Source organism: Falco rusticolus, chromosome 11 (genome assembly GCF_015220075.1).
Source record: "Falco rusticolus isolate bFalRus1 chromosome 11, bFalRus1.pri, whole genome shotgun sequence".
NCBI classification, from domain to species: domain Eukaryota; kingdom Metazoa; phylum Chordata; class Aves; order Falconiformes; family Falconidae; genus Falco; species Falco rusticolus.
Genome location: NC_051197.1, coordinates 16,802,387 through 16,828,005, shown reverse-complemented (window position 1 = coordinate 16,828,005; position 25,619 = coordinate 16,802,387). Strand labels below are relative to the sequence as shown.

General features: G+C 44.4%; 2 protein-coding genes across 4 annotated transcripts in view; both read left to right on the top strand.

Annotated features, from left to right (window-relative positions):
• The window catches only part of COL24A1 (collagen type XXIV alpha 1 chain), a 147,537-nt gene extending 142,361 nt beyond the window's left edge, over nt 1-5,176 (top strand). For 2 of the 3 annotated variants that reach the window (XM_037404530.1, XM_037404531.1), the window contains 3 exons: nt 379-488; nt 1,853-2,068; nt 3,726-5,176. In XM_037404530.1, the coding sequence (XP_037260427.1) occupies nt 379-488; nt 1,853-2,068; nt 3,726-3,872 (473 nt within the window). In that variant the 3' untranslated portion in view covers nt 3,873-5,176. The remainder of the gene's footprint in view (nt 1-378; nt 489-1,852; nt 2,069-3,725) is intronic. The other variant, XR_005106781.1, reaches the window with a different exon arrangement.
• A 1,184-nt stretch (nt 5,177-6,360) lies between these two features.
• ZNHIT6 (zinc finger HIT-type containing 6) overlaps nt 6,361-25,619 on the top strand; it is a 36,911-nt gene continuing 17,652 nt past the window's right edge. Inside the window, exons 1-8 of the mRNA XM_037404223.1 lie at nt 6,361-6,492; nt 8,972-9,037; nt 9,126-9,232; nt 9,318-9,403; nt 10,804-10,907; nt 18,891-18,959; nt 19,762-19,842; nt 20,392-20,472. Of these exons, the coding sequence (XP_037260120.1) occupies nt 6,428-6,492; nt 8,972-9,037; nt 9,126-9,232; nt 9,318-9,403; nt 10,804-10,907; nt 18,891-18,959; nt 19,762-19,842; nt 20,392-20,472 (659 nt within the window). The 5' untranslated portion in view covers nt 6,361-6,427. The remainder of the gene's footprint in view (nt 6,493-8,971; nt 9,038-9,125; nt 9,233-9,317; nt 9,404-10,803; nt 10,908-18,890; nt 18,960-19,761; nt 19,843-20,391; nt 20,473-25,619) is intronic.

Below are 25,619 nucleotides of genomic sequence, written 5' to 3'. Positions count from 1 at the left end.
CCTGAATATATCTTCTGTACAAAGTCAAGCTCAAAGAAAAAAAGTTAAGTTTCAATACAGAAAGAGCAGACTGGAAATACCATTTGTTCTCACTATTTAGCTACAGAAAGAGAAAACATTTTTGAAACTATGACAGTATTCAAAAGTCATCGTATATGTTATCAGAATTGAATGGTTATGATAATTTTGCTCAGTATCTGTTATTAGTAGAATTATAATAGTGAAGGGGCTTTCATGTTCCTTTTCTTTCATTTCCTGGTGGAGCTATGGTGATAATACATGATCTAATACTTGCCAAAAAGTATGACTATTTTAGCAAATTGTTTAGTAACAATTATATTTTGGTTTTATTTTCCATCTGGGATTATATACTAATAGGAAAATACTGGATTGACCCAAATATTGGATGTCCTTCTGATGCCATTGAAGTTTTCTGCAACTTCACTGCAGGTGGTCAGACATGTTTAATGCCACTGTCTGTGACAAAGGTATGCATTGCTTCGGAGAGACTCTCGGGGGGGACTCTGAACAAATGAATGCTTATTTACTTAACACACAAAAAGGTGTTAGATTTCAGGGTTTTTTTAATGTTTATCTCCATGGAAGGACATGTTGTGCGTTCTGTTACAGAAGTTACAGATTTTCTGGAGACAGTATATGTTAGTGTTACTCTCACTTAGTTTATTTACTCGCCTTAGAATGCCAATAGAATTATTTTGTTTTGCTTTATACTTTTCTATAAAAGGCATAAAAATAAGCCTGAAATGCTTCTAAGCTACATTAGTAACTCATAGAATCACAGAAAGGTTTGGGTTGGAAGAGTCCAACCCCCTTTGCCATCAGCAGGGACACCTTCCATTAGACCAGGTTGCTCCAAGCCCCATCCAACCTGGCCTGGAGCACTGCCAGGGATGGGGCATCCTCAGCTTCTCTGGGCAACATGTTCCAGTGTCTCACCACCCTGACAGTAAAGAATTTCTCCCTAAAATCTAATCTAAATCTGCCCTCTTTCAGTTTAAAACCGTTCCCCTTCGTCCTATTGCTATAGGCCCTCATCACTCAAGGCAGTTAAGTATAGAGATGCTGAGGTCATTGCAATGGGAAGGAGAAAATTATGACTACTTTTCAACATTTGCTACTTTTAAATGCCATTAGGCAGAGACTGGTTCCCTTTACACGATTAGTTCACACTCCTCTTTACATGTAGTCCTTGAACCCTTGGGAACAGAAATTCTGTATTTGTGGAGTTTTGCATATATACTGTAGTCATTGAAGAGTATCAGAAATGCCATAAAGCTCCCATACACATTCCGACATTTGGAAAATCCATGAATATGATCTAGTCTTGGAGAAATTACTGTTGAGTAATGAGTAACTATATTTTATGCCTAAAATCAAAGTATGCTTACAAATTTTGGGAGTTTTAATGGGATGGAAGTGTTGCCAGAACTTGTAGACGAAGAAGACTAAACAGCAGGATGATGTGGCTGCAGTTAAAACACTGCTGCTGACAATATCTTTGTTTGAATCACAAATTTATTTGTTTCAGTTTCCTTATTTCAAAACAGTGGGTTTTGCCCAGCTGTGTTTCAACAATGTTGTAAGCATTAGCAAATGTTTGTATTTAAGCTTTGAAAATGTCCTTATGAATGCTTCTGTTTAAAGTAATCTCTATAATAGAACCTAAAAGCTCTCCTGAAAAATACAAATCATGCTCTTTGGCATTGGTCCCAATGTATAAACATGCATACATGCTCCCATGCCTGAACACCGCACGTGTCACTTTGCGTTGCTGCGGCCATTCAGCATAGTCCAGCTGTAAGTCTAACTATGCATTTCTCTTGGAACTTAGCTGGAGTTCGGCATCGGAAAAGTACAGATGAACTTCCTTCATTTACTGAGCTCAGAAGCAACCCATAGCATCACAGTTCATTGTCTGAACACACCGATGTGGGGATTAAATAAAGCAGGTGGCCAGAAAACGTCTGTTAGCTTCCAAGGATGGAATGGTCAGATATTTAAAGCAAATACGCTACTTGAACCGAAGGTGCTTATGGATGAATGCATGGTAAATACTTTTTAGCACTAGCATTATTAAAACCATAATGGAGGTACTACTTAGACGTTATTAGCTTTCTGCAAATAAATAACAATCATTTAGACTCACATCCTGTGAAGCTTACTTCTTATATTGTTCTGCATACGTGTCTATCTGCCAATCTTTTGATGTTAAATTCAACATCTGTCCAAATGTAAAAGCAATTGCAGCAATAGAAGATATCTATACTTGCTGTTCACATTGAGTGTCATGTAATTCTAGACTCTACTAAGACACGGGAGAGATACCAGAGCAGAAGTAAGGAGGTCCTCCAGGAAACTTTAGGAACAGTTACTCTCAAAATGAAAATTCAGGCTTCAGTAAGAGTTCTGTTGAGGTTATCTAACACAAAATCTCAGGTCAAAACAGGCTGGAAATTATTTTTTGGACAGCTACTAAATATCTTGGAATTCACTGACTATAAGTAGATTATTTGGTTATTTAATAAAGTAATAATGATTGGAAAGGGACTCCATGGCTAACTAAAACATTAAATCATATTCGTATTTAGGAAAAATTAGAAGAGCTTATCTCATGCTTATTAGATTACGCCGCTCACCAAGATGTGAACCATTTGGTAAATGTCTTGGTAGAACACTATGAAATACAGCAGCAGGGCACCTTACCCTTTCAGTATTTTTTAGCTCTCCTTTACAGTAATGAAAGATGTGAGAGTGGTTCCATATTGATACAGGGTTGCTGAGTGAGATTTTTATTCTCAAGACAGAAAGTGGTTTGAAGCCATTATGCTTCCAAACTTTATTATCGCACACTAAAGAGATGCTGTAGCCTGGGTCACGCAGATAAGGTATGGTCATTGAAGCCCCTTCTCCCCACCTCCTGGTCTGTTTGGGACTGTTTTAAATGCCAAGAAAAGTTAAGGCATACAGTGGTGACTATTGAGAAGTGCCGTTTTTCTTGAGATTCTACGAGGTCTGTCACTCTTTCTGTGGGAAACTATGTGCTGTACGGAATCACACACATTTCCCTCTCTGCAGGGATTTGACTTTTCAGTGATCCACTGTACTTGATGGTTTTTAGGAACGCAGTGATTGCAAACATCAAAACACTCCCAACCTCAGACAATGTTATAATGTTATTTTATGATTTTTATGGCATATCAAATATTTACTGAGATTTTTAAAGGCTTAGAATAAACAATACAAAATTCATGTCAAAAATGCAGCTCTCATTCCCTATCATTATTCGTCAAGGGCCTAAAAAGTCATTCAAGTGCTCGTAAAGTTCATAGTCTGAGACCTACTGTTCAGATTTGGAGGTGACTTTAGCAAGACATCTGAGTCTGTATGAATCCAGGGCTGCTTGCAAAGTGACAGGCGATTTGCTCTGAGCCAGAGCACGTGTTGCACTGTGCTGCACCGTGTCTGCATCAGCTCCAGCTGGATACTGGACTGGCCTTTTTTACAGTTACAGTTTTGCCAGGAGTGCCCATGGTATCGCGTAGGAGAAATGGCATTTGTAAAATTGCATAGTTTATTTAGGAACTGCTGAGAGAAGAAATGTTTCTATACACTACTCCTCCTGTCACTCTGTAAGCACAATTTCCATTTGAGTTTTGAAGCTTTTCTTTGATAGGAATCTAATACTCTGCTTCTGTGTGTTGCAGTTTGAAGATGGCAGCTGGCATAAGACACAGTTCTTTTTTCACACTCAGGATACTAATCAGCTTCCAGTTGTTCAAGTTAATGCACTTCCTCATCTCAAACCAGGACAGCAGCACTTCATAGAAAGTGGTTCAGTGTGCTTCCTTTAAGGTTTCTGTCCTGGGTGTTTTTTGCATCAACATGGAATTGCTGCATAGATTGAATCAAAAGTAATGATCCACTACAGGCAAAATTACTAGGAAACTGAAGAATCATTTTAAACAGTGTGCTTAAAGAACCTCAGGAAGAAAAAGACTTCCTCCTAAGGAGAAATGGTATTGAAAAGGAAAAGAAAGAAAAAAAAGAAGAGACTACAACAATTTTCATAAAGTATTTTAAAAAAAAAATGTTGGTGCTTTCTTGCATAATTTCCTGGAACTGAGTATCTGAACATGGAATTTTTCAGGACCTCTAGTGTTCTTAGCAAACTCTTTAACAGCACTGCAAAGAAACCATCCTGAGGAAAGCTGGAGACATACAATACTAAGGAGCAATACTGGCTAATGCTCCTAAATGTGCAATAGCTTATATGTGAAAACTGAATTATGCCACAGTACAGTACGTCTTCTTTTCTGAAACATTGTTTTATTATAGTCCTTTGTGGACACATGCATCTTAACAGATGGCACACTACCTCTTTCGCATTTCCTGTCCATGTTGCCTTGGTGCTCTTCATAACACAAGGTGCTTGTGGCCTTAGCAGAGATTATTTGAGTCCCTTTTTATCTTTCAGACTGTATGTGCTGGTTACATCAGGATATGTTTCTGTTGTAAAGGTACTTATTTTAAATCGTTGGTCACATACTTCACTACAATGAAAACATTATTTATGAGGATTTCTTGTTTAAAATATTTTTGTGTACTGTTGTGGAAGTGGTATATGAGACAGCACATTGTATATGATGCATGTAGTCAGAAAAGTCAGCTTTACAGGCATTGTAAAAATTGTTGTTAGAAGAGCTACCTACAGTAGTTTTGAGTTTTAGATTCTGTATTTCAGTTAACATTTCTAATGCCAAAGGCATCTTAAGATGATATATTGTGTATATATTTTGTAACTTGTGAAAAAGATCTACTACAGCGTGTCTTCCGAATGGCTGCTGTTAAATTATAATCAGCATTTCATCAACCTAGAAATTCCATTTATTGCAAAGTTATTAGATCACTTTTTTTTTTAAATTAAGTCTAAAATGTTCTATCATCTTTTTTTTATTAAAAAAAGAACAACTTTACCATTAGGAAAAGCAGTCTTTATAATGATACGCCTCTATCTATTAGCAATCCAAAGTGTGCTCAGTAGTACATGGTGATACCAAACTACATGAGGGAGCAGGGGAGCGTTCAGCTTGTTTAACTGTCTTGATTCACAGGAAACCACACTTACCGAAGTATAATAAAATAAGCTTCCAAGCTATCTCTTTTTTGTCTTTTACTGTTGTGTTTCATATTGCATAGTTCATTCTTGGTTACGATGAAAGTTCTCTAGAAGGGTGCTTGTTAGGTGGCAGTGCTTCTTTTAGCAAGGGGAAATGCACATGCTTCATGCCATCGAAAACTGCGAGAGTGATGGTGTTTACTTTTACAAGGTAACGTACACGTACAACCCATTTTACATTTTGTATCAAAGCATCAGTTTTGTTCTCTTTGACAACATGTGATAAAACTAAAGGCAAAGCAAGATGACAGTGATGATGATGGTTAAAGAAAATGTCCCATTTTTTGCATTTTCAAGATCATTACACTCTGACAGTGTCACTTCACATTTGCTCTTAGTTTGGCTGTGGATCTGATGTGACGAAGGGGCTATTTATTTTTTCTAAGAATGTTGTCTTTTAGAAAATGTTCTGCTTCACGTATATTTGTTAGTCTCCTTGCCCTATTTTTGGAAAGTCTTTGTAGCCTGGACTTACGGTTTAGGTTAGCATGTCTCAGGAATTGTGTTTTAAAATCAAAGAGCTTGAAGTCTTACAAGGCTGTTCAGACGCAAACGTGTACGTTTCTGTAAGTGAGGCAAAAATGCACATCCCGAGCAGACGGCGCAACGAACCTGTGCCGTGGGATGCTGACAGACAGTAACGTGCTGTGTCGAAGGAGGTGCGGTGGTCAGAGGTTGGCTGAAAGCCTCCTGTGGGACAGGGCACTCAGGAAAGCCTCCCGTGCGCGGTTATCTTCACCTGAGCTCCTGAAGGTGCTCGCAGGACACCTCGTACAATTTTGTCCCCATAACGTTAACAAGTACCTGTACTCTGCAATTAATTTTTTTATGGTTTCTGAGGTGGTCACCTACATGGTTACCCTTAATTTTAGAGCAAGCCGTGAGCTGGATTTAAGAGAGTCTTTGTCAGAATCCTTTTATCCCTGTTATGGATACCGTTCACGGATAAAAATGCATTAAAGAGCACCTGTGAAGCGGGGCTGTGAGACAGCCCGAGAGGAGGGGACAAGCCCGGAGGCCGGCGGACGCTGCCAGCGCCGCGGGGTGCCGGAGGCGGGTGGGAGCGGGGCCCGTCCCCCTGCCCCGGGCAGGGCCCCGCAGCGCCGGGGCGAGGCCGCCGCCACCCGGGGGCCGCCAGGCGGCGCCGCCGCCCAGGAAAAGCCGCGGCCGGTCCCGCCCCGGCGGCTGGGCCCCGGCGTGCGGCGTGTGGGGAGGCGGCGCCGCGCAGCTATGGCGGAGCAGGGAGGCGGCGGGAGCCCCGGGCGGCCGGCGGGGCGGAAGATGTCCCTGCAGAGGTAGGGAACGGGCGGGCGGCGGGGGCGCCTCTTGGGCTTCGGCAGCGCTTTCCTGGAGCTCCGCGGGAGCTCGGGGCCGCCGAAGGGGGAGGCTGCGCCGGCCCCTCCTCACGCAGCGCCGCGGGCCGGGCCTGCCCCCCGCGGTGCGCCGGGCCCCAGGGGACGTCGGCGCTGCCCTCTGCCCCCTGCCCCGCGGCCGCCGCGCCGTCCCGCCGCCTATGGAGAGGGGCGCCCGGCGCCGTGGGCGCTGCCGCTCGGTGCGGGGCAGGCCCCGCTCCCGGCAGCGAGGGGCCCGGCGGGGGCAGCTCCGTCTCCGCCCCTGCCAGCGCCCGCGTGGCGCCGGGCAGGGCCTGCGGGGCGGCGCTGGTCCGCTGGGGGGCGCCGGGCGCCGCGGAGGGGCTCACAGCGAGCGAAGAGCGGTCGTGGTTGAGGGGAGCCGCTCCTGCTCCCCAGCCCGCGGGGCGCTCGTGCTGTGCCCGTGCCCGTGCCGCGTGGCGCCGGCGGTGCGCGGTGCCTCCTTCCCGCCGGGCGGTGGCGCTGCCGGGCCGCCCTGCCCGCCCTGCCCTGCCCTGCCCGGGCCTGCCCGGCCCGCCCTGCCCTGCCCTGCCCGGCCTGCCCTGCCCGCCCTGCCCTGCCCTGCCCTGCCCGGCCTGCCCTGCCCGCCCTGCCCTGCCCTGCCCTGCCCGCCTGCCCTGCCCTGCCCTGCCCGCCCTGCCCTGCCCGCCCGCCCTGCCCGGCCCGGCCCGGCCTGCCCTGCCCGGCCCGGCCCGCCCTGCCCGGCCCGCCTTGCCCGCCCTGCCCTGCCCGGCCCGGCCTGCCCTGCCCGCCCTGCCCGCCCTGCCCACCTGCCTGCCCTGCCCTGCCCTGCCTGCCCTGCCCACCTGCCAGCCCTGCCGTGCCCGGCCTGCCGTGCCCTGCCCTGCCCTGCCCTGCCTGCCCTGCCCTGCCTGCCTGCCCTGCCCTGCCCTGCCTGCCCTGCCCTGCCCTGCCTGCCTGCCCTGCCCTGCCTGCCTGCCCTGCCCTGCCTGCCCTGCCCTGCCCCGCCTGCCCTGCCTGCCCGCCCTGCCCCGCCTGCCCGCCCTGCCCTGCCCCGCCTGCCCGCCCTGCCCTGCCCTGCCCTGCCTGCCCTGCCCTGCCCCGCCTGCCCTGCCTGCCCTGCCCTGCCCCGCCTGCCCTGCCCTGCCCCGCCTGCCCCGCCTGCCCTGCCCTGCCCCGCCTGCCCGCCCTGCCCTGCCCTGCCCCGCCTGCCCGCCCTGCCCTGCCCTGCCCTGCCCTGCCCTGCCCCGCCTGCCCTGCCCTGCCTGCCCTGCCCCGCCTGCCCTGCCCTGCCCTGCCCTGCCTGCCCTGCCCTGCCCTACCTGCCCGCCCTGCCCTGCCCGCCCTGCCCTGCCCTACCCGCCCCGCCCTGCCCTACCTGCCCTGCCCTACCTGCCCTGCCCTGCCCTGCCCTGCCCTGCCCTGCCCTACCTGCCCTGCCCTGCCCTGCCCTGCCCTACCTGCCCTACCTGCCCTGCCCTGCCCTGCCTGCCCTGCCCGCCCTGCCCTGCCCGGCCCGGCCCTGCCCTGCCCTGCCTGCCCTGCCCGCCTGCCTGCCCTGCCGCCCTGCTGGGCCGCGGCTGCCGGCGGGGCAGCACAGCGAGCCTTGCATTTCTTCTCTAGTAGTTAAAAGTAGCTTGTGCCACTCTTAAAAATGTTACTGACTGGGGGTGAGGGGGTGTTTGTCTTCCCCGTTTGTTGGAGTTAAATGAAAAGTGATGAGTGGTTCAGTTAATGTATCAAGAATCTTTTCCTAAGCATAGGAGAAACATCTGTGGCAATAGCCTAATTAACAGGGAGATTATCACATCTGTAGTTGTCGAGGAATTTTTTTGAATGAGGTAAGATTTTTTTAGCTGTAGTCATAAAATGTACGCGCTGTGCCAGAGAGGTTCCCAGGCTCAGGGGTTTGCACCGCTGACAGCCAGCAGTAGGTTTGCTGGCAATATTGTCAGGGGGTTCCTGTTTCATTGCTAAAATGGGATGCAGCGTTCAGGTTTTAGTGTGATTCCTCAACATTTGTCTTCTGTCTGCCTCAAACTGGGAGCATTATAAGCCAGCGTGGTACCGTGCATGTGACAGGTGATGTAAACGGAGCAAAGCAGTGATGCGAGGGCACAGAGCGTAAACCGATACAGCCTTGCTGTGCCTCCAGCTCTGCAGGTAGCATGGGGTTTTTCCTCTTTTTCTTTCAAGCATCTGCACTATGGTTTAATATAGGTAAGACCTCTGCGTATGTTTGGAGATATTCCCTGTAGCTTGCAGTATTTTGTCTGTCACCTTATCTTATCCAGGTATTTGTATTTATTCTTTCACGGTCCTGATAACGTTTCCTGAAAACGCTGGTTGCTGGCATAGTGCCTGATTGTTGAGGAGGCACCTTCCCGAGCCACTTAGGCATGAAGATGCCACTTTATTAAGAGGTACTTTTTACTTCTTTCAGGTGTGAAACATGTAGCAAAGAGGAAGCTAAGTACAGATGTCCACGATGCATGAAATATTCGTGCAGGTATCTACTATGTGAATTAAACTCTTGGGTTTTTCCCCCCACTCGTGCTGAATGCAGTGTGTTAACATTTTTATTTTTGTCATTTCAGTCTGATGTGTGTAAAGAAGCATAAGCTTGCACTGAGCTGTAATGGAGTCAGGGATAAAACAGCGTTTATCTCTGTAAACGAATTTACTGACTTGAACCTTTTGAGTGGTAAGAGTATACTTTGTGCTTTTTAAAATTCATGGTTTTCACAAGGTTAGCAGTACATTTTTCCTTGTTCTTTTTTTATCTTCAGATTATCGTTTCTTGGAAGATGTAGGAAGGACAGCTGATGCTGCTGCTAGACGTCCTACTATGCATAGTCCCGCAACAAAAAAACTTGTAAGTTTTAATTTAGCAGCTTGATCTGTTGGAGATAATGTTGACTACCTTTGAATTCCCACTGAGGTAGTCCCAGTCCAGATTTCACAGCTGATACCTCCCTTATGAATGTACGAATGACCTGAATTTTAGAGCCAGAAATCAAAAGAAGTCTCTCGGTTTATGTAATAGTAGTACTAATGGGTATGTCCAGTTGCTTAGAAGAATGGGTTGCTAACAGTGTACATTCTTAAACCGATGCATAACCACTCTTGCTGTTGGATGATAGCTGTGTGTTAAGAAAGCCTGAATGTTTCCTTCCATCTCCACAACTTCTTTGAATTTTTAGGAACAAACTTCTCAGGTAAACAATGGATTTATTAATTGCTAGAAGTTATTACATGCTTCTCCATACACCAAATGAAGACAACTGGAGTTCTGCGAAGAATAACTCTTAAGCAACAATGAAGTAAAAGCCAGCCTTCTCAGGGTGAGAGGGGATTGTTGTTGAAACTGCTCCAAATCCAGTAGAGCATTAACGCGATCACTGAAATGTGTGGCATTTTTGTTAAGTCCTATAACGATATACTGCAAAGACTAAGATCAAGAAGGCAAAAAACCCACAAAACCACCAAGAACCAAAATTAAAACAGGAAAATCAAGCAATAATACCCCGCAGAAAAACAAAATTTGCTCAAAAATACATTGATGTACTGATATGTCACAGAAAGGCATCAGGCCCATGTTGTTTTCCAGTCTTGTCAAGGCATCTTTAAATATAGCACTAAATTCAGTTGGAGGGAACTCATGCTGATAACAAAGTAAATTGAGAAGAATCCAGCTTTCTCTCAGTCTGAATTCATATTCTGTGTGTGTTTACTTATCACCAGGATGTTTTGGAAACGTGCTGAAGACAGTGCGATGCTACGTAGGTAGCAGTTTTTAGGGTGTGGTACTAAGCATGTTTATGGGATGATATCCTTTGTGCTACCTTCAAATCAGAATTTGCCAGAGTGGCTGAGATGGTGCTTGTGCATCCCTTCTGCTAGCAGGGTTGTTGTGCAAAAACCAGCTCCCTGGGTGGTATTGCACCCACAATGGCTGCCTGTGGCTTTCACAGTATGTGAAAAAGAACTTTTTTTTTTTTTCTTTTTCAAAAATAACTTTTACTGTAGAGAGTTCATTGGCATGTTTTTTCTTAACCACGGAAAAACTTCAGCTGAAAATGTTTCGGGTATTTCTAGGCTTACTTCATTAACTTTTTCATTCATTCTGTTATTTTAAAAGTACAAGAAAGTGCTTCTTTCAGTGTGGCCTTTTGTGCAATTTTCCCATAGTTCCTGTCAGCATTACTCTTTTATTGTTTAACTTCCAGATTTTGAATGTATTAATCGAATATGTTTAAAACTTTTTTTAAATAGTTATATTGCTTGAGAAATAAAGCTCGAAGGTGTAATATTGACCTGAGAACGCTGCCCACTGGATTTACAAAAAGAAGAGAAAATTCAACCACCTTCAATTGCATGTGAGTCTTGGTTGGTTACAGTCAGTAATACTTTGTTTTCACTGAATGCATATTGATGAAGATCTAAATTCATACTGATGTGCTTGCTTGTAAGATCTGTTAGATGTAAGGTTTTTTACAAAAGCAATCTAGATTTAATATTTCATGCCGTTAGGTTTTAATTTTTTAGGCTCTGAGCTCAGTTTAACTGCTTATGCAATTCATGCTTTATTTTAGACAAATACCAACATTGAGTAACAGGAGGAAGAATCAGTGCTGTTGTGTTTTTCCATCTTTCAACGCTGAGTTCTGTTGATGGCAGAAGAAAATACTTCTTGAAATGTTTATGATAGAGGATTCATGTAGAATGGTTGCAAACATCCTTCTTTCTGAAAAGGCTGATTGTAAGTTTGAGGAGGTGCCTCCAATACAGCTATCTCTGTTGCGTGCCGTGTTAGGGGTTACTACGCTGGAGGATGTGGATGCTTGGTACAGTGCAGCTTAGAGAGACAAGTGCAGACAGACAGATAAGAATTCTGGAAAAAGGCTAAGGAGACTTTAAATGTTCTTCCCTTTATCCATTCTGTGGGTTTTCTCTGATACGCAGAGTTTGTATTTTGAAGTGTTTTCATAGTAAAAATAATTTAAAAACCAAACTATTTCATTATGGTAGGAGACAGGTCTAGGTTCAGAAGCTCAGTGATCTGCTGGGAGCCAGCTACTCTGATAGTTTCTCTGCTTGTTTTCTTCATGGTCTCAGTTTTGGTGGCAAATTCTGCTTGCAGGATGCATTTCCCCTCTGTTCCCCAAGATGTACAAAGCGGGATGCCATGTGGGGTGTCGGGCAAGCAGGGTGCTGCAGGCTGGGCACTGACTCGCCACCTGGTGTCTCTGTCTGACAAAGTGAAAAACAACCTGCTGAAGAACTGCTCAGCAGACTGGCCTGTATAATTTCTTCTGTTCTGGGGCAAAATATATTTTTTGAGGTTTGCAGATATCTTAGTTTATAGCAGAACATAAGGCATAAAATAGAAGTGTAACCTTGTAAAGTTCCTTGTTCTGTCAGTTCTGCTACAGAAAACCCACGGTGGACCAATGGAAAGAGGAAATCTGAGGCATTTTGTCCTCTCTCTACCCCAAATTTAAACATCACTGAGGCTCTCCCCTTGGAGCAGACCAGGTGGTAGCCCTGAACCTTGGCAGATGTTAGTCTTGTGAGCAGAGGCCTCTACGCTGACTTTCTTTTCCTTGGCCACATGCTCTGCCTTTTGCAGGTGTCTTGTGTCTGTTGAATTATCTCGGGCTTAGAGCTGATTTTAACTTTCCTGGGGAATTTCTTAATGTTGTGGATAAAATAACATAACCGCCCTTAAGGAGTACAGGGTAAGGAGTTGTCTTTAAGAGCCAGATCAAGTGCAGAAAACCCAGGGATGCTGGGAGCTAAGAGAAGGACAGAAGAACAGAAAAGGCACAGATACAGGGAGGTTTGACATTATTGGGAGGATCCTGGACATGGTACAATGCTGTGCTGACAGAAGTTCGCCTTCATGTACCATGTTTTTCAGTTCTTTTTCTCCAGAAAGCCTTTCTGGGTGCATACTGAAGTGCAGCTTGCATCAGGAACAGATGAAGCATTGAGCACATTATGCTTTCATGTGTATTATACGCTCTATGTTGTTTAACAAAAGTGGATTTGAAAAGTAAGGATGGGGCAAGAAAGGTGACTTACTGGCAACTAGGCATGGAAATATTTCACAGGCTGGCTGGGAGAATGCCTTACTGTTGGTGGTTGGGTTTTTTTTAAATCATAAAGTCCTGGGGTATTTTTGTTGGTTTTTTGGAATGCTAGCCTTTCTGGGACTTCCACATCCCATCAGAAAGAACACGATAATGCTGTCCGTTCTGGAGAGGATAGGAAATAACCATCGCTTTCCTGTAAATGCTATCCCAGGGGTGTGGAACGTGCTCAGTGAGTACTACACAAAGGACATTTTTCCTCTCTCTTGCTGCTACTGTTGCTCACACAGCAGTGGGCTGTTTGAATGCAGCGCAGATTAAAAATTAACCTTTGGGTTTGTTTTTTTTATTGGCATGTTCTGATTACCCTCCTTAAATGGACAGAGGTTTGATTGAACCAGTGAGTATCAGCAATTTATTGCCTATCCTGTGTGACTTCATGACACCCGTAACGTTTTCTTGAGTATTACATTCAAATGGGGCAGAGCTGTGCAAATAGTTGCGTTACATGAGCATAAGACCTCACAGTGGTCAGGGTCTGGTGTGTCTGTTCTTCTGTAGATCTGAACCCCTTCTCATACTGTGTGTCAGTCAAAATTTGTAGAGAGGTTGCTCCAGAGGGTGGAGCTTGGAAACTGCTCAACATATGTGTGTGGAAAACTGCCAACTCTCTGATGTCGTCTTCATGATGTCACGCTTTCCATGTGAGCCAACAGTTAGGCTGTACAGGGTGGGAATGAAAGTAATCCAAAACTAGGAAGTACAAGATGTATTCTTGTGTCATCCTCTGCCACCTCTGGAGGACAGATCAGTGGTTGTTTGGATGTGTTAACCAGACTCTTCATTTCCTGGTCTCCATTAGTTTGTTGACTAAATTCAGTGTTGTGAAAGCGTATGTGCCAATGCTGGGCAACACATGGATTAGACTAACTCATAATATATAATATTGAATATCAGGATAACGGAGGGTCATTAGAAAGTAGAGTCTGAGTCCAGTTTGTGAACTCATGGGACATCTGACTTGGAGATGGTTTAGGATGCCTTACTTGCAAGTTATTTTTAGTGTGCTGCTTCACCTACCTTTCCTGTGGTGCCCATAGTTTCCAATAGAGGTGATAGTTCCCCTTCTGGATGCCTGCTGCCTTGGAGCTGGGGTGGCCTGCTGGGATAGGGGGCCTCTGGGAAAGGGGTGGAGAATGTGACCTGTTTGGGATGAAAGCTGGGGCAGCAGCTGGGTCAGATGGGAAGAGGTGAGGGAGCTTGCAAATCCACAGCTCCCGGTTCCCTGGCAGGAGACGATGACAGTGGTGAGACGCTGACATGGGGTGTTGCAGCTCCCTCAACTCTGCAGTCCATGCTGCCCTGCTCCCATCCTCCCTGCTGCCTGCGCTGCCACAGGCACCTCCACCCTGCTTCCTCCCAGCTGTCACAGCACCTCCCAGACAAAATCCCTCTTAGCTCTCCCTGCCACCAAGAGGGGCCAGAGGGCCACAGGTCTCCTCCCTGGTGTGAGGCCGCCTGCAGCTTGGGAGCATTCCATCAGGTGATATATGTGGGAGAAGGAATCTCTTCCATTATCCCTCTTTAATTCTGAGAACAAAATACAGTGTGGGGATTTGGGATTAGCACCAGTCGAGCTCAGCAGTGTTACAGAAGCTACTTTGAGGTACACCTGAAAGCCCTAAAATGTCTACTCTAATCCTTAGCTAGATAGGGATAATTAAAATAATTGTTCGAAGTGTTGCTAATCTTGAGAATTTACAAAGGAGTTATCTGAGCAGGATTTTGAGCTAATGCAACACTGTTGGAGCTGTTAAACTTGAATGTAGTTGTTACTTAGTACGTACTTTTGCTTGCTTTTGGGGACCTGCCAAAGTAAGTTCCCAGGCAAAGAAATGCTGCTCCGGAGTGACTAGGGAGCAGGATAGCCATGCATTTCAATAAATCAGTAGCTTTTCGGAACATCCCCTCGTGAAGATGAGTACTGACTGAGTTCTATACCTGAGAATTTTTTTTCTATGCTTTAGCAACCAAAATGTTTCATTCTTATAGTGAATCTGATAGTAAACTTGTTTATTTGCACAAGTTAAAGAGGACAGTAGTTCTATTATTACAGTTTGGGTTACTTGGCCTTGACAGTGTCCCTTTGATTTACACAGGAGTCTCAGTTCAGGACCAGCATGTTTGATTATTGCAACACATGGTTAGTAACACGTCCTGCTGGTGAGAGGCCCCTTGGTAGAAGACCATATGTGTTACAGAGGAAGTGCACTTCAGTTCCTTCATTGATTGTCTTGCTGTTTACTGTAACTAGGGAACGTATGAACTTTCAGTAGAAATATTTCAGTTTTGCTGTTTATACATCAAATCCAGGAATTAGCTTGATGAAGTTTCAAGAAAACGGAGACATCGTCTTTTATGTGCTGCTGTTAGAAGTGCAGCAAAGTCAGTTTGGCACTAGGAAGACGGAGTTTGGGGGAGGCAGCTAGGATGAAATCATCACGTTCCTGAGTGTTCTCTTAATTTAATTTTTTTAAAAAAAATCCACAAGATAATCTAGTCACTTACTTGACCTGAATCTTCATCACTTAAGAAAGATGAGAAAGGCATTATTATCCAAAGGTGTAGATACTAAACACCCAGTATTTCAATTAAACTTTAGTGCATTAGGTGAGAGTACTGAGTGTTGTCAAATTAAAGGATAACTGGTCTTTCATTAAACTCCTTCATGTCCTTTTCACCTCTTTTATCAATTCAGAATAACATGGACAGGAAATACTACAGTATTTGCGCTTTGATGTAAGATGTCCTGTGTACTATTTTCAAAACACTTTAAGAATATGAGTTGTTAAATAGAAACAATATCATCAGTGAATCCCTATCTTTGACAGGCTGGCAACTGCAGTTGGTATCTTAAGATGTGATTAATTTGGCAATTTTTGTCACTATTTTATTTTACATATATATACGTGCACATATTTAGAAATGTTTTATGTGCATAAAACCTGCTGCAGTCTGGGCAAATTGACTGTTCAGAGGAAACCTAGGAAAGAAAGTTGAGCTTTCTGAGATATTTCATAAATATTTTAAGAATACATAAGCATTGGACACTTCTAAAAATCTGCCAAGGCACTTAACTGGTATGTCCAAGTCCCAGAATCCTTTGTAGATCTCTGTCCTTTAATTCCCAGCAGCTCTACTGCCTACACCCGCAGTACTTGGAACATCTTCCTAAGTACTGCATTAACTGTAAGAGATGGTGAGAATTTTTGCCTTGTCCCAAGAGCTAGCAGGAGGTAACAGCTAGTTTGCATATACTGCTGCTGTCTTTGTAACATCAGAAATAAAAATCTTTCAGTTGTTGCTGTGAAAAATTTAGAAATCATTTACATGTCGTTCTGTGAAAGCTGTAGTTGATAGAGAAAAAAATTTTTTGGAAGTTTTAGGAGAAATGAAAGGGACGCAGTTAATTTGTTTTAGAAGAACAGTAATTGCAAAACAGTCTGTGCAGTCCTGAACATAATTTGCAGCTACATCTCACGCAGGGGAAGAGGTGCTTGGCTCCTCTTTTTTCCCTCTGATCAGTTTCCATGCCTCTGAAGTAGCCAGAATAGGATGTGAAGCCAAGCAATTCAGGGATGGGCTGTGATGCTGCTTTTACTGACATCAACGATGTGCTTGTGCCTGATCCAGATCTCTGCTGTTCGGTAGTTTATCGTCAGTGCCTTGGTATTCAAGAAAACCGTGTAGTGGCATTCCATGGCAGCCAAGCAGCATGGAACACTTCATGCAGTGAGCTGTTATTCAACTGCAGATGACTTAATTAAGCATTTTCATTTAGAAAATGAACATAGTACATCTCAGTTGCATTTAAAGGAAATACTACCCCAGTGAGCCATAATGGAAAATGAAGTCAGTGAGATCTGGAGCCAGAATATCTAATTTTAATCAGAACTTGTTGTGAAGCAGCTTTGATAGCATCTACGGTTGACATCAAGTTCTCTAACTGGGCAGAGATCAGTGATGGTGAGGGATGCTTCACTGTAATAACAGGCATCCAGCAGGTTGTTTTTCAAGACTTCATTGTACAGCAAAGAGTATGAGGCTATTCCAATTTTAAGCTTATTTTTTCTTTGCCTCCTCCTACCCTGCTCATAATCTATTTTAGCTCTTTCTGCTTGCCATTTACTTTCAGGCAAGAGTACTTAGAAGAAAGATGAAGTAGTTAACTGCAGTTTCGGTATGCATTGAATCACAGAATCATTTAGGTTGGAAAAGACTGTTGAGATCAAGCCCAACCATTAACCCAGCACTGCCAAGTCCGTCACTAAACCATGTCCCCAAGCACCACATCTACGCATTGAAAAATTAAAAAACACCTCAAGGAATGGTGATTCCACCACCTCCCTGGGCAGCCTGTTCCAATGTTTGACCACCCTTTCAGTGGAGAACTTTTTCCTACTATCCAATCTGAACCTCCCCTGGCATAGCTTGAAGCTGTTTCCTCTTGTCCTGTCGCTTGTTATCTGGGAGAGGGGACCAACCCCCCCCTGCCTGCAGCCTCCCCTCAGGGAGCTGTAGAGAGCAGTAAGGTCCCCCCTGAGTCTTCTCCAAACTAAACAAGCTTATATCCTCGTAAGACTTGTGTTCCAGAGCCTTCAGCAGCTTCATTGCCCTTCCCTGGACACGCTCCAGCACCTCAACATCCCTCTTGCAGTGAGGGGCCCAAGCTGCACACAGTGTTTGAGGTGCAGCCTCACCAGTGCTGAGCACAGGGGGACAATCGCTTCCCTTGTCCTGCTGACCATGCTATTTTGAATACAAGCCAGGATGCTGTTGGCCTTCTTGGCCACCTGGTCACACTGCTGGCTTATGTTCGGTCAGCTGTTGACCACCACCCCCAGGTCCTTTCCCACTGGGCAGCTTTCCAGCCGCTCTTCCCCAGGCCTGTAGCGCTGTGTGGGGCTGATGTGACCCCAGTGCGCGGGACCCAGCACTTCTTGTTGAACCTCATACAGCTGGCCTTGGCCCATCAGTCCAGTCTGCCCAGATCCCTCTCCAGAGCCTTCCTGCCCTCAAGGAGATCAACACCTCCCCCCAACTTGGTGTCATCTGCAAACTCACTGAGGGTGCACTCATATCCTCTTGTCAAGTTCATTGATAAAGACATTAAACAGGACCATCCCCAGCACGGAGCCCTGGGGAACACCACTTGTGACCAGTCACCAGTGGTTGTAACTCCACTCACCACCACTCTCCTGGCTCTGCCACCCAGCCAGCTTTTGATCCAGGGTAGAGTGCACCTGCCCAAGCCATGAGCAGCCAGTTTCTTTGGGACAACGCTGTGGGAGACTGTGCCAAAGGCTACTAAAGTCCAGGTAGACAAAAAGTTGGGGCAGGGGTTTCAGGATGCTCATACATTCTGTTTTTTCCAAAGTTAAACTTCCAAGGGGTGGTCTTTTTAACTTCAGCGTTCAGAATCCCTGATCCATACATGGCTCTTTCTAATCTAGCAAAGTATCCTCTAGGTAATGCTGCCTCTCTTAAGATGATACTGCACTGGAACCATGCTTCAGTAGCTTCTGTTTTCAGGTGTTAATTATGCTAGCTGGAAAGGGAAGCTGGGTCTTAAAACTAACAAACCAGAGAAAGGAACATGGCATCAGTTTTGGTCACTACCAAAAGCCTCCTGAGCTTTCTGTAAAATATTTATTCTTTCTGTTATCCATGTTATGCCAAAATGTAGCTTCCATCCCTGCCCATGACACGTTTTCTATTGAGGCCATCACTGCTGTGAAAAGTCAAGTCCCCTATTTTCAGTAGAACGTGGCCTCAGCTGGGACCTCTGGCTGTTACTGTTTGTTGCACAGGTTTGGCAATCTCTCCTGGGGGATACGCCAAAAAGCAGTTTCCTTTTCTGAAATTAAAGGGCAGCTAGCTATACATACAGAAAGTCAGCTGGAAGGTACTCCCTTTTCAAACGTGAAATGTTGTTGATCAGTTAGTTGGTGATGTTACTTGCATTTGTAAGGAATAGATTTTCATCCCATGAGGACTTGAAATTCAGCAGGATCTGGGAGCATTGCATCTTTCAAAGTGCATCTCAGCTTCTCTGCATGACCCTTTTACTCTTTGAAAATGCTGTTCAAAATCTTGACTATATATTTTTTTCTGTACCCATGCTGCAAGCTGCCGAGCTTTATCATAGAAAAAGGAAGTAGTAGTTACCAGTTAACATTAAGAATATGCTTTTCTTTTTCTTTTCAGGGAGAAAAAGTTCTACTGGCATTTGAAGCTCATATTTCCTCACTGTCATGCTGAATACACTTTAAAAGGGTACAGTGCTTGAAAAACAGATTTTTATGAAGTTTAAATTAGTTGCCGAAACTGAACTGCAGAATATTTTTATCAGTTCTTACCTGTTTCTTTTATACAAGATAAATATTATTTTTAGTCTTAATTAAAAGTGCATTTAAATTGAAAAAAATACTTTTTTCAAGAAATTGTGTGGTCCTTTCCTCTTTGAAAGCTAGCAGGCTTTTCAAATCAGTCAAAACGTTTGACTGCTAGTCCTTTTCTCTATGTAAACAGAGCAGCCTGAATATTTGTGATAGTGATATCCCATGCACCTAACATACTCTGTTCTCATGGAGCAGAGGTTCAGCAAGATTTGCCATCCCTCTTCGCCTGTTCACTGGCATTGACCTTTACATAGGATCAAGGGTTGCATTGTTTGCTTTGTAGGAAGGCCCACGAGCACAGTTTGCAAAGGCCAAAAAATAAGCTTTTCTTGACAAATCTTTCTCCTTTTTTTCCTAGCCTGAAGGAGGATGAGAAGTGTGCCCTTGTCTGCTTCTAGGACTGTAGGAACAGCATGTTTCTGCTGCAGGGTTAGAAACTAAAGATATGCATCTGTTTACTCCTTGTATATGCCAGTGAAGTCCCAGGGCTGAAATTAAGATAAAGCTGTCAATTATCTGTGCTATATTGATACACATTTACAGTCCTCCCATAAACTACTCAGTTGTGCCACTATAGCATGCAAATGTATAGCTTCCTCCAATGACTTACCAATAAGAGATTTTCATGTACACAATGAACCATGTCTTATGTGATTGATTTTTATCTTTGGTGAAAGGGTGCCTGATGATAAAACGCTCGCTGATATCCTTAAGCCATACATTGATCCAGTGGAGTCAGATCCTGTAGTTTGTCAAAGGTGTGTATTTAATAACTTTTCTGCCTAGTTCATCTAACGCACTAATAAAAAGAAGGGAAAGGTTCTGAATAAATGGCTTAAACTAGCTGCACTTTCAGCATGCAGAGCTGAGTTCCCAGTCAGCAGTACGTCTTTAATTCCTGTGATGAAAACCATCCTAACATTCACCAACCAACTAACGCTGGAATGCAGCCACCAAATTGAAACCAGGAAAAGATTAAGAAATTGACTTGTGGCGTAAAGATCAAATAAAGCAACTGTAATTCTAAAAAATGTAGCCATAATTAACCTCAGTGGGGGTGACAGTGAACCTTTTCTGTAGAGTAATTAGAAAAACATACTAGTAATTATAGCCCTCATTTATAAGAAATACTTAGTATGTGGCAAATTATTGTCTTTATGAAGAAATATATACTTGTGGCTCTTAGCATGCAAAAGATACCCATTTTTTGACTGATGATAGGAAGAAGAGTCCATTGTACATCACTGTTTCTTCATCTCTGTTGCATACTCTTTTTTTTTTTTTTTTTTCTTTTTTTTTTTTTCCAGATTAAAAATCTATACAGTGGCTCCTCAGTCAGATGTACAAATTTTAATGAAAATTGAAAACAGGAAACAGAACTCTGTCAGGTAAGGTGGTTCTTCAGTTTGTGTGTTTATTAATTAAAAATAGCAAAAGGAATCAGTACATTTCTTAGTTTTCAGTATTATAAATTGAGATCATATAATCCCATGGATTAAACTTCAGTGAGTAATTGCCAGCTATCTTGAAAATTATTTGGAAAAAATGGTATTTCTTTGTCTTTTAATATATCAGTACTGAAATTTCTGTGTGATTACCGAGTAGTAAATGCAGCGGACTCATACTCGGACAATTTAAGAAGCTAGGGTGCTCACAGCTACATTGGTGGAATAGTGAGTGCGCCTGTACCTGAGCTGCTTCAGCAGCAGTCTGCACGTGTAGTAATGTCTGCAGCAAAGACAGATTTGTGTTAAAAAGTTGAATTACTGTGTTGACCAGCAGAAATGTAGATGTCCATTCTTTTCTGCAGGGTCCTCTGTGGATATGTTAACCCTCCCCAAGAGAGTTAAGTGATGGTTGAGGAGAGCTGTCGTTTTAAATCACTGCAGCAAAAATTATGTGCTTATCAGCATCCCATCACAGCCTTTGAAATAGCACATTTTTCTCAAAGTTACTAGCTCATCACTCTTCGTGTTACCATATTTCTGGGTGTGGGCTTTTAAGTTTCCAGAATTCAGACTTGTGCAGAATTGTTTTCTTTGTTTCCAGAACAGGCAGTAATCTTGAACTGCAAAATTAAACTTTTAAGAAATAATTTTTGTTGGTATAAATACCATTTTGAACACTCCACCCTGTTGTCATTGTTACTGAAAAGGAAATGTATCAGCTTAATATCATAGCTTATTGTGGTTGACCAGTGGTTCCTATTTAGGGTTCTTAAAGTACATTCTTTTCTTCAGATGTACCAAATGTAAATAATATGCTTCCCTAAAGCATGGTATATTATTTCTAAGGGGGGGAAAAAAGGTATATCAAAAGAATTTTAGTTGTAACTGAGCTTGCTGTTTGTACTGTATTTTTCCCCAGCACTATCAAAAATGTGTAACATACTTTGAAATTCAAGTCCAAACTTTTCATCGTTCTTTGAAATATGGCTGTAACGTTTGCCATCAGAGTTGTCTAGCTAGAAGCCTGTTGTTTTTAAGTGAAATTGAGGATTTCAGAGCTGTGGTTCATATATGCAGGGAGAAGGCACAAAAGGTCAAAACTTGGTTAGAGTTGAAACTGGCCAGTGTTGTTTCATGTAACAAGAAGGGCTTTTTAAAGTATGTTAATAGCAAGAGGAAGTCTAAAGAAAACATTGGACTAGTACTTGTTGAAGATGGTCGTATGACTAATGCGGATGAAGAAAAAATGGAGGCATTCAATGCGGTTTTTTGCCTCGGTCTTTAATAATATTTATAGACCTTGGGCTGCCTGGTCCTCTGAGTCAGAGGACTATGGGTGTGGGAACAGTGACTTTCCATTTGTGGACACTGAAATTGTAAAGGACCAGCTGTATCAGCTGAATGTTCGCAGGTCCATGGGGCCTGAGGCGATTCATCCCGGAGTACTGAAGGAGTTAGCAGATGTTGTGGCAGGACCCTTCTCGATCATCTGCCAAAGGTCTGGGGGGAGTGGTGGTGTAACCCAGCAGGCAGCTGAACACCACACAGCCGCTGACAGACTCCCCCCTCCCCTGCCTGGTGGGGTAGGGGAGAGCATCAGGGCGGAAAAAGTAGAATTTGTGGGTTGAGATAAAGAGAGTTTAATAGGACAGAAAAGGAAGTGAAAATAATAATAACAATAAAAGAATTAGAATATACAAAACAATTGATGCACAGTGCAGCTGCTCACCACCTGCTGACCGATGCCCAGCCAGTCCCCGAGCAGCAGCCCCCGGCCAGCTTTCCCCCCAGTTTATATACCGAGCATGACGACATACGGTATGGGATATCCCTGTGGCCAGTTTGGGGCAGCTGTCCTGGCTGCATCTCCTCCTGGCTTCTTGTGCCCCCAGCCTGCTTGCTGGTGGGGTGGGAAGCTGAAAAGTCCTTGACTTAGTGTCAGCACTGTTTAGCAGCTAAAACATCGGTGTGCTACCAACGTTATTCTCATCCTATGTCCAAAACACAGCACTATACCAGCTACTAGGAAGAAAACTTATCCCAGCTGAAACCAGGACGCTGGAAGCTAGCCAGTGTTACTCCAGTTTATAAGGTCATGAGGGAAGACTCAGGGAATTACAGACCTGTCAGTCTAACCTCGGTGCCTGAAAAACTATGGAGAAGATTTTACTGAGTAACTATTAAAAGTTATTTAAAGACTAATGCAATGGTTCACAAAGAGAAAGTCCTGTTTAGCTAATTTGACACCCTTCTATAATAAGGTCACCCACCTAGTGGATGAAGGAAAGGCAATGGATTTAATTTTTCTGGATTTTACTAAGGCTTTTGGTACTGTCCCTCACAGCATCGTTCTGGACAGGTTGTCCAGCTGTGGGGTGAGCAGGTTCATGGTGTGCTGGGTGAAGAACTGGCTGAAGGGCAGAGCTCAGGGTTGTAGTGAATGGGGCTACGTTTGGCTGGTGACCGGTCACCAGCAGTGTTCCTCAGGGCTCAATTCGAGGGCCAGTTCTGTTCAACGTATTTATCAATGGTTTGGATGCAGGAGTTGGAACGCACCATTTTAGCAGATTTGCTGATGATAGCGAACTGGGAGGTGCTCTTGACTCTCTTGAAGGACAAGAGGGCTTGCAGAGGGATCTAGAGAGATTGGAGCACTGGCCTATAATTAATGGGATGAATTAACAAGTCAAAATGCCAGATTCTGCACCTAGGATGGAGTAATGCTGGGCACAAGTATAAATTGGGAGGGGAGTGGCTGGAGAGCAGCCTGCAGAAGGGGATCTGAGGGTGCTGGTCAACAGCCGGCTCAGTAGGAGACAGCAGCGTGCCCTGGCAGCCAAGAGACAAACCGGATCCTGGGGTACATCAAACACAGCATAACCAGCCGGTCAAAAGGAGTGGTTATCCCTCTGTGTTCAGCGCTGGTGTGGCCTTACCTGGAACACCGTGTGCAGTTGAGTCCCCTAATTTAAGAAGGGTGTAACGGTCCTTGAATGCATCCAGTGGAGGGCAGGAGAGCTGGTGAAAGGGCTGGAGGGCATGTCCTGTGAGGAGTGGCTGAGGGCTTTGGGTTTGTCTAGTTTGGAGAAGAGTAGGCTGAGGAGTGACCTCGCTGCTCTCTGCAGCTTCCCGAGGAGGGGAAATGGAGAGGGAGGTGCTGGTCTCTTCTCCCTGGTATCCAGCAATAGGACATGTGGGAATGGTTCAAAGCTGTGCCAGGGGAGGTTTAGACTGAACACTAGCAAGCGCTTCTTCACCAAGAGGGTGGTCAAAGACTGGAACAGGCTTCCTAGAGAGGTGGTCAGCGCCCCAAGCCTGTCAGTGTTTAAGAGGCATTTGGACAATGCCTGTAATACCATGCTCGGAATTGGTCAGGCAGTTGGACTAGATGATCATTGTAGGTCCCTTCCAACTGAAACAGTCTAGCCTGTTCCTGGACCCCTGGGCAGAAAGTATGGGTGGAAGTCCCAGGGGAGGCTGGTCCAGGTAATTAAGATCTGCTGGTGTTCCCTGCCTCTGGCAGCAGGGATTAAACAGACATTTATGCAGATTTCTAAAAGACAGATGTCTGGAGTGATTCCCATTTAGTTTAAAAATTGTCAGATTCTGGGTGTTCAGGGGGGAAATGTAGAAATGCCGGTATTGTGAAATACCCTGGGAAGCTAATTGCAGAGGCACCTGCACAGATGAAGTTTTCTCAGTTCGCAGGCCGTCTTTCTGCTGTATTTCCCAGTGCCTCATGAAGGGCTATTCAATACCAGCGCTTTGTTGTGCTGGTGTTGTATGTGCTGTTGCACCCAAGTAAAGAAGCCCTTCTGGAGCTCAGCTCTGGGAAGCAACATCAGAAACAATTTCCCATTTTTAAAATATTTTTAGCAGACTTGTCTGCATGAGCAGACTGTTGATGTGGTATCTAGGACATGTTCCAAGAGTGTGAACAACCTCTATCCCCTTCTCAAGTAATTAGCTGAAGTTAATGCAGCAAAACCTGGAAATGCATTCTGTTACGTTACTGTCATACATCTTCTTGCAGTGCGTGATTGGAAAGGCTGCATTCGAGCAATGATCTTGAATAGTCATTCATATAAATTACTGTATTTTTAAAATAAACAGATGGGGTTTTCCCTGGTGTTTCAGTGCTTGCGTTTTTCACATTTCCTTTTTTAGAAAAGAAGGAAAATTGGATTTTATAATAGCAGGTAAAGTTCGCCTTTGAATCTTTTGAAGTAGAGTGTGTAAATTGCATAGTCGGCTTGGGAAAGAAACCAGTTTAGTATCAGAGTGGACTGTCTCTTGTGCTCATCAGTTTCTTTTGTTACTTAACCATTTTCCTCTTCTGAAATCTGAACGTTTCCTTAGCTCACAGATCTGTTGAGAGAGAATTCTTTTTCATTAAGTTAAATTACCTTAAATAGCCTTAAGTTTGAGCCTCATCTGTATTCCCTGAATCAGCTGCGTTGGTTGGTATTAAAGTCACAGTAATTGGTTTGTATCCCACTTACTGAATGTAAAGTTTAAAGTTTAAAAAGAACTGTAGAAAGTTAAAATAGAAAAGTGTTTTGACTTGGGAAATGCAATTCCTCACTTGAAGTTATGTGAATCTGTTCAATTAAGTTGGTGGAGCAGGCCCAGCTGTGGCAGTGCAGGCAGGTCAAGGAAGCAGCATATTGAAAGAAAATTCCTCTTCTGAAAGGAAAGAACAAAGTTTGTTTGCAGTGGTGGGACTGCTGTGTCAGCAGAAAAGCATCTTCTGTCGACATAAGCTGTCTCACTGCCAGCAGGCGCTCTCAGCGCGGTTATGCCAGCATAGTTCTTGTGACAAAGGCTCTATGAGGGAATTTAAATTTTTACTGTAGTTGCATTACAGTTAAGGAAGAGAGAATTTATTTCTGTTTCTTCTCCTTTTGGCTCCCCTCCAGTTAAATTAATTTGAGGTTTATTGCTCTCATTCTATAAGTCAGTACCTGGAATTGTAGTGGAAGTACTTCCCATGGACTGGCTTGCTGTTTAGTGGTGCTCAGTGTGCCACAGAAGCTGAGCACAGACAGAGCTCTCTCACATTTCTTTATCCGCGTTCCTTTAACAGT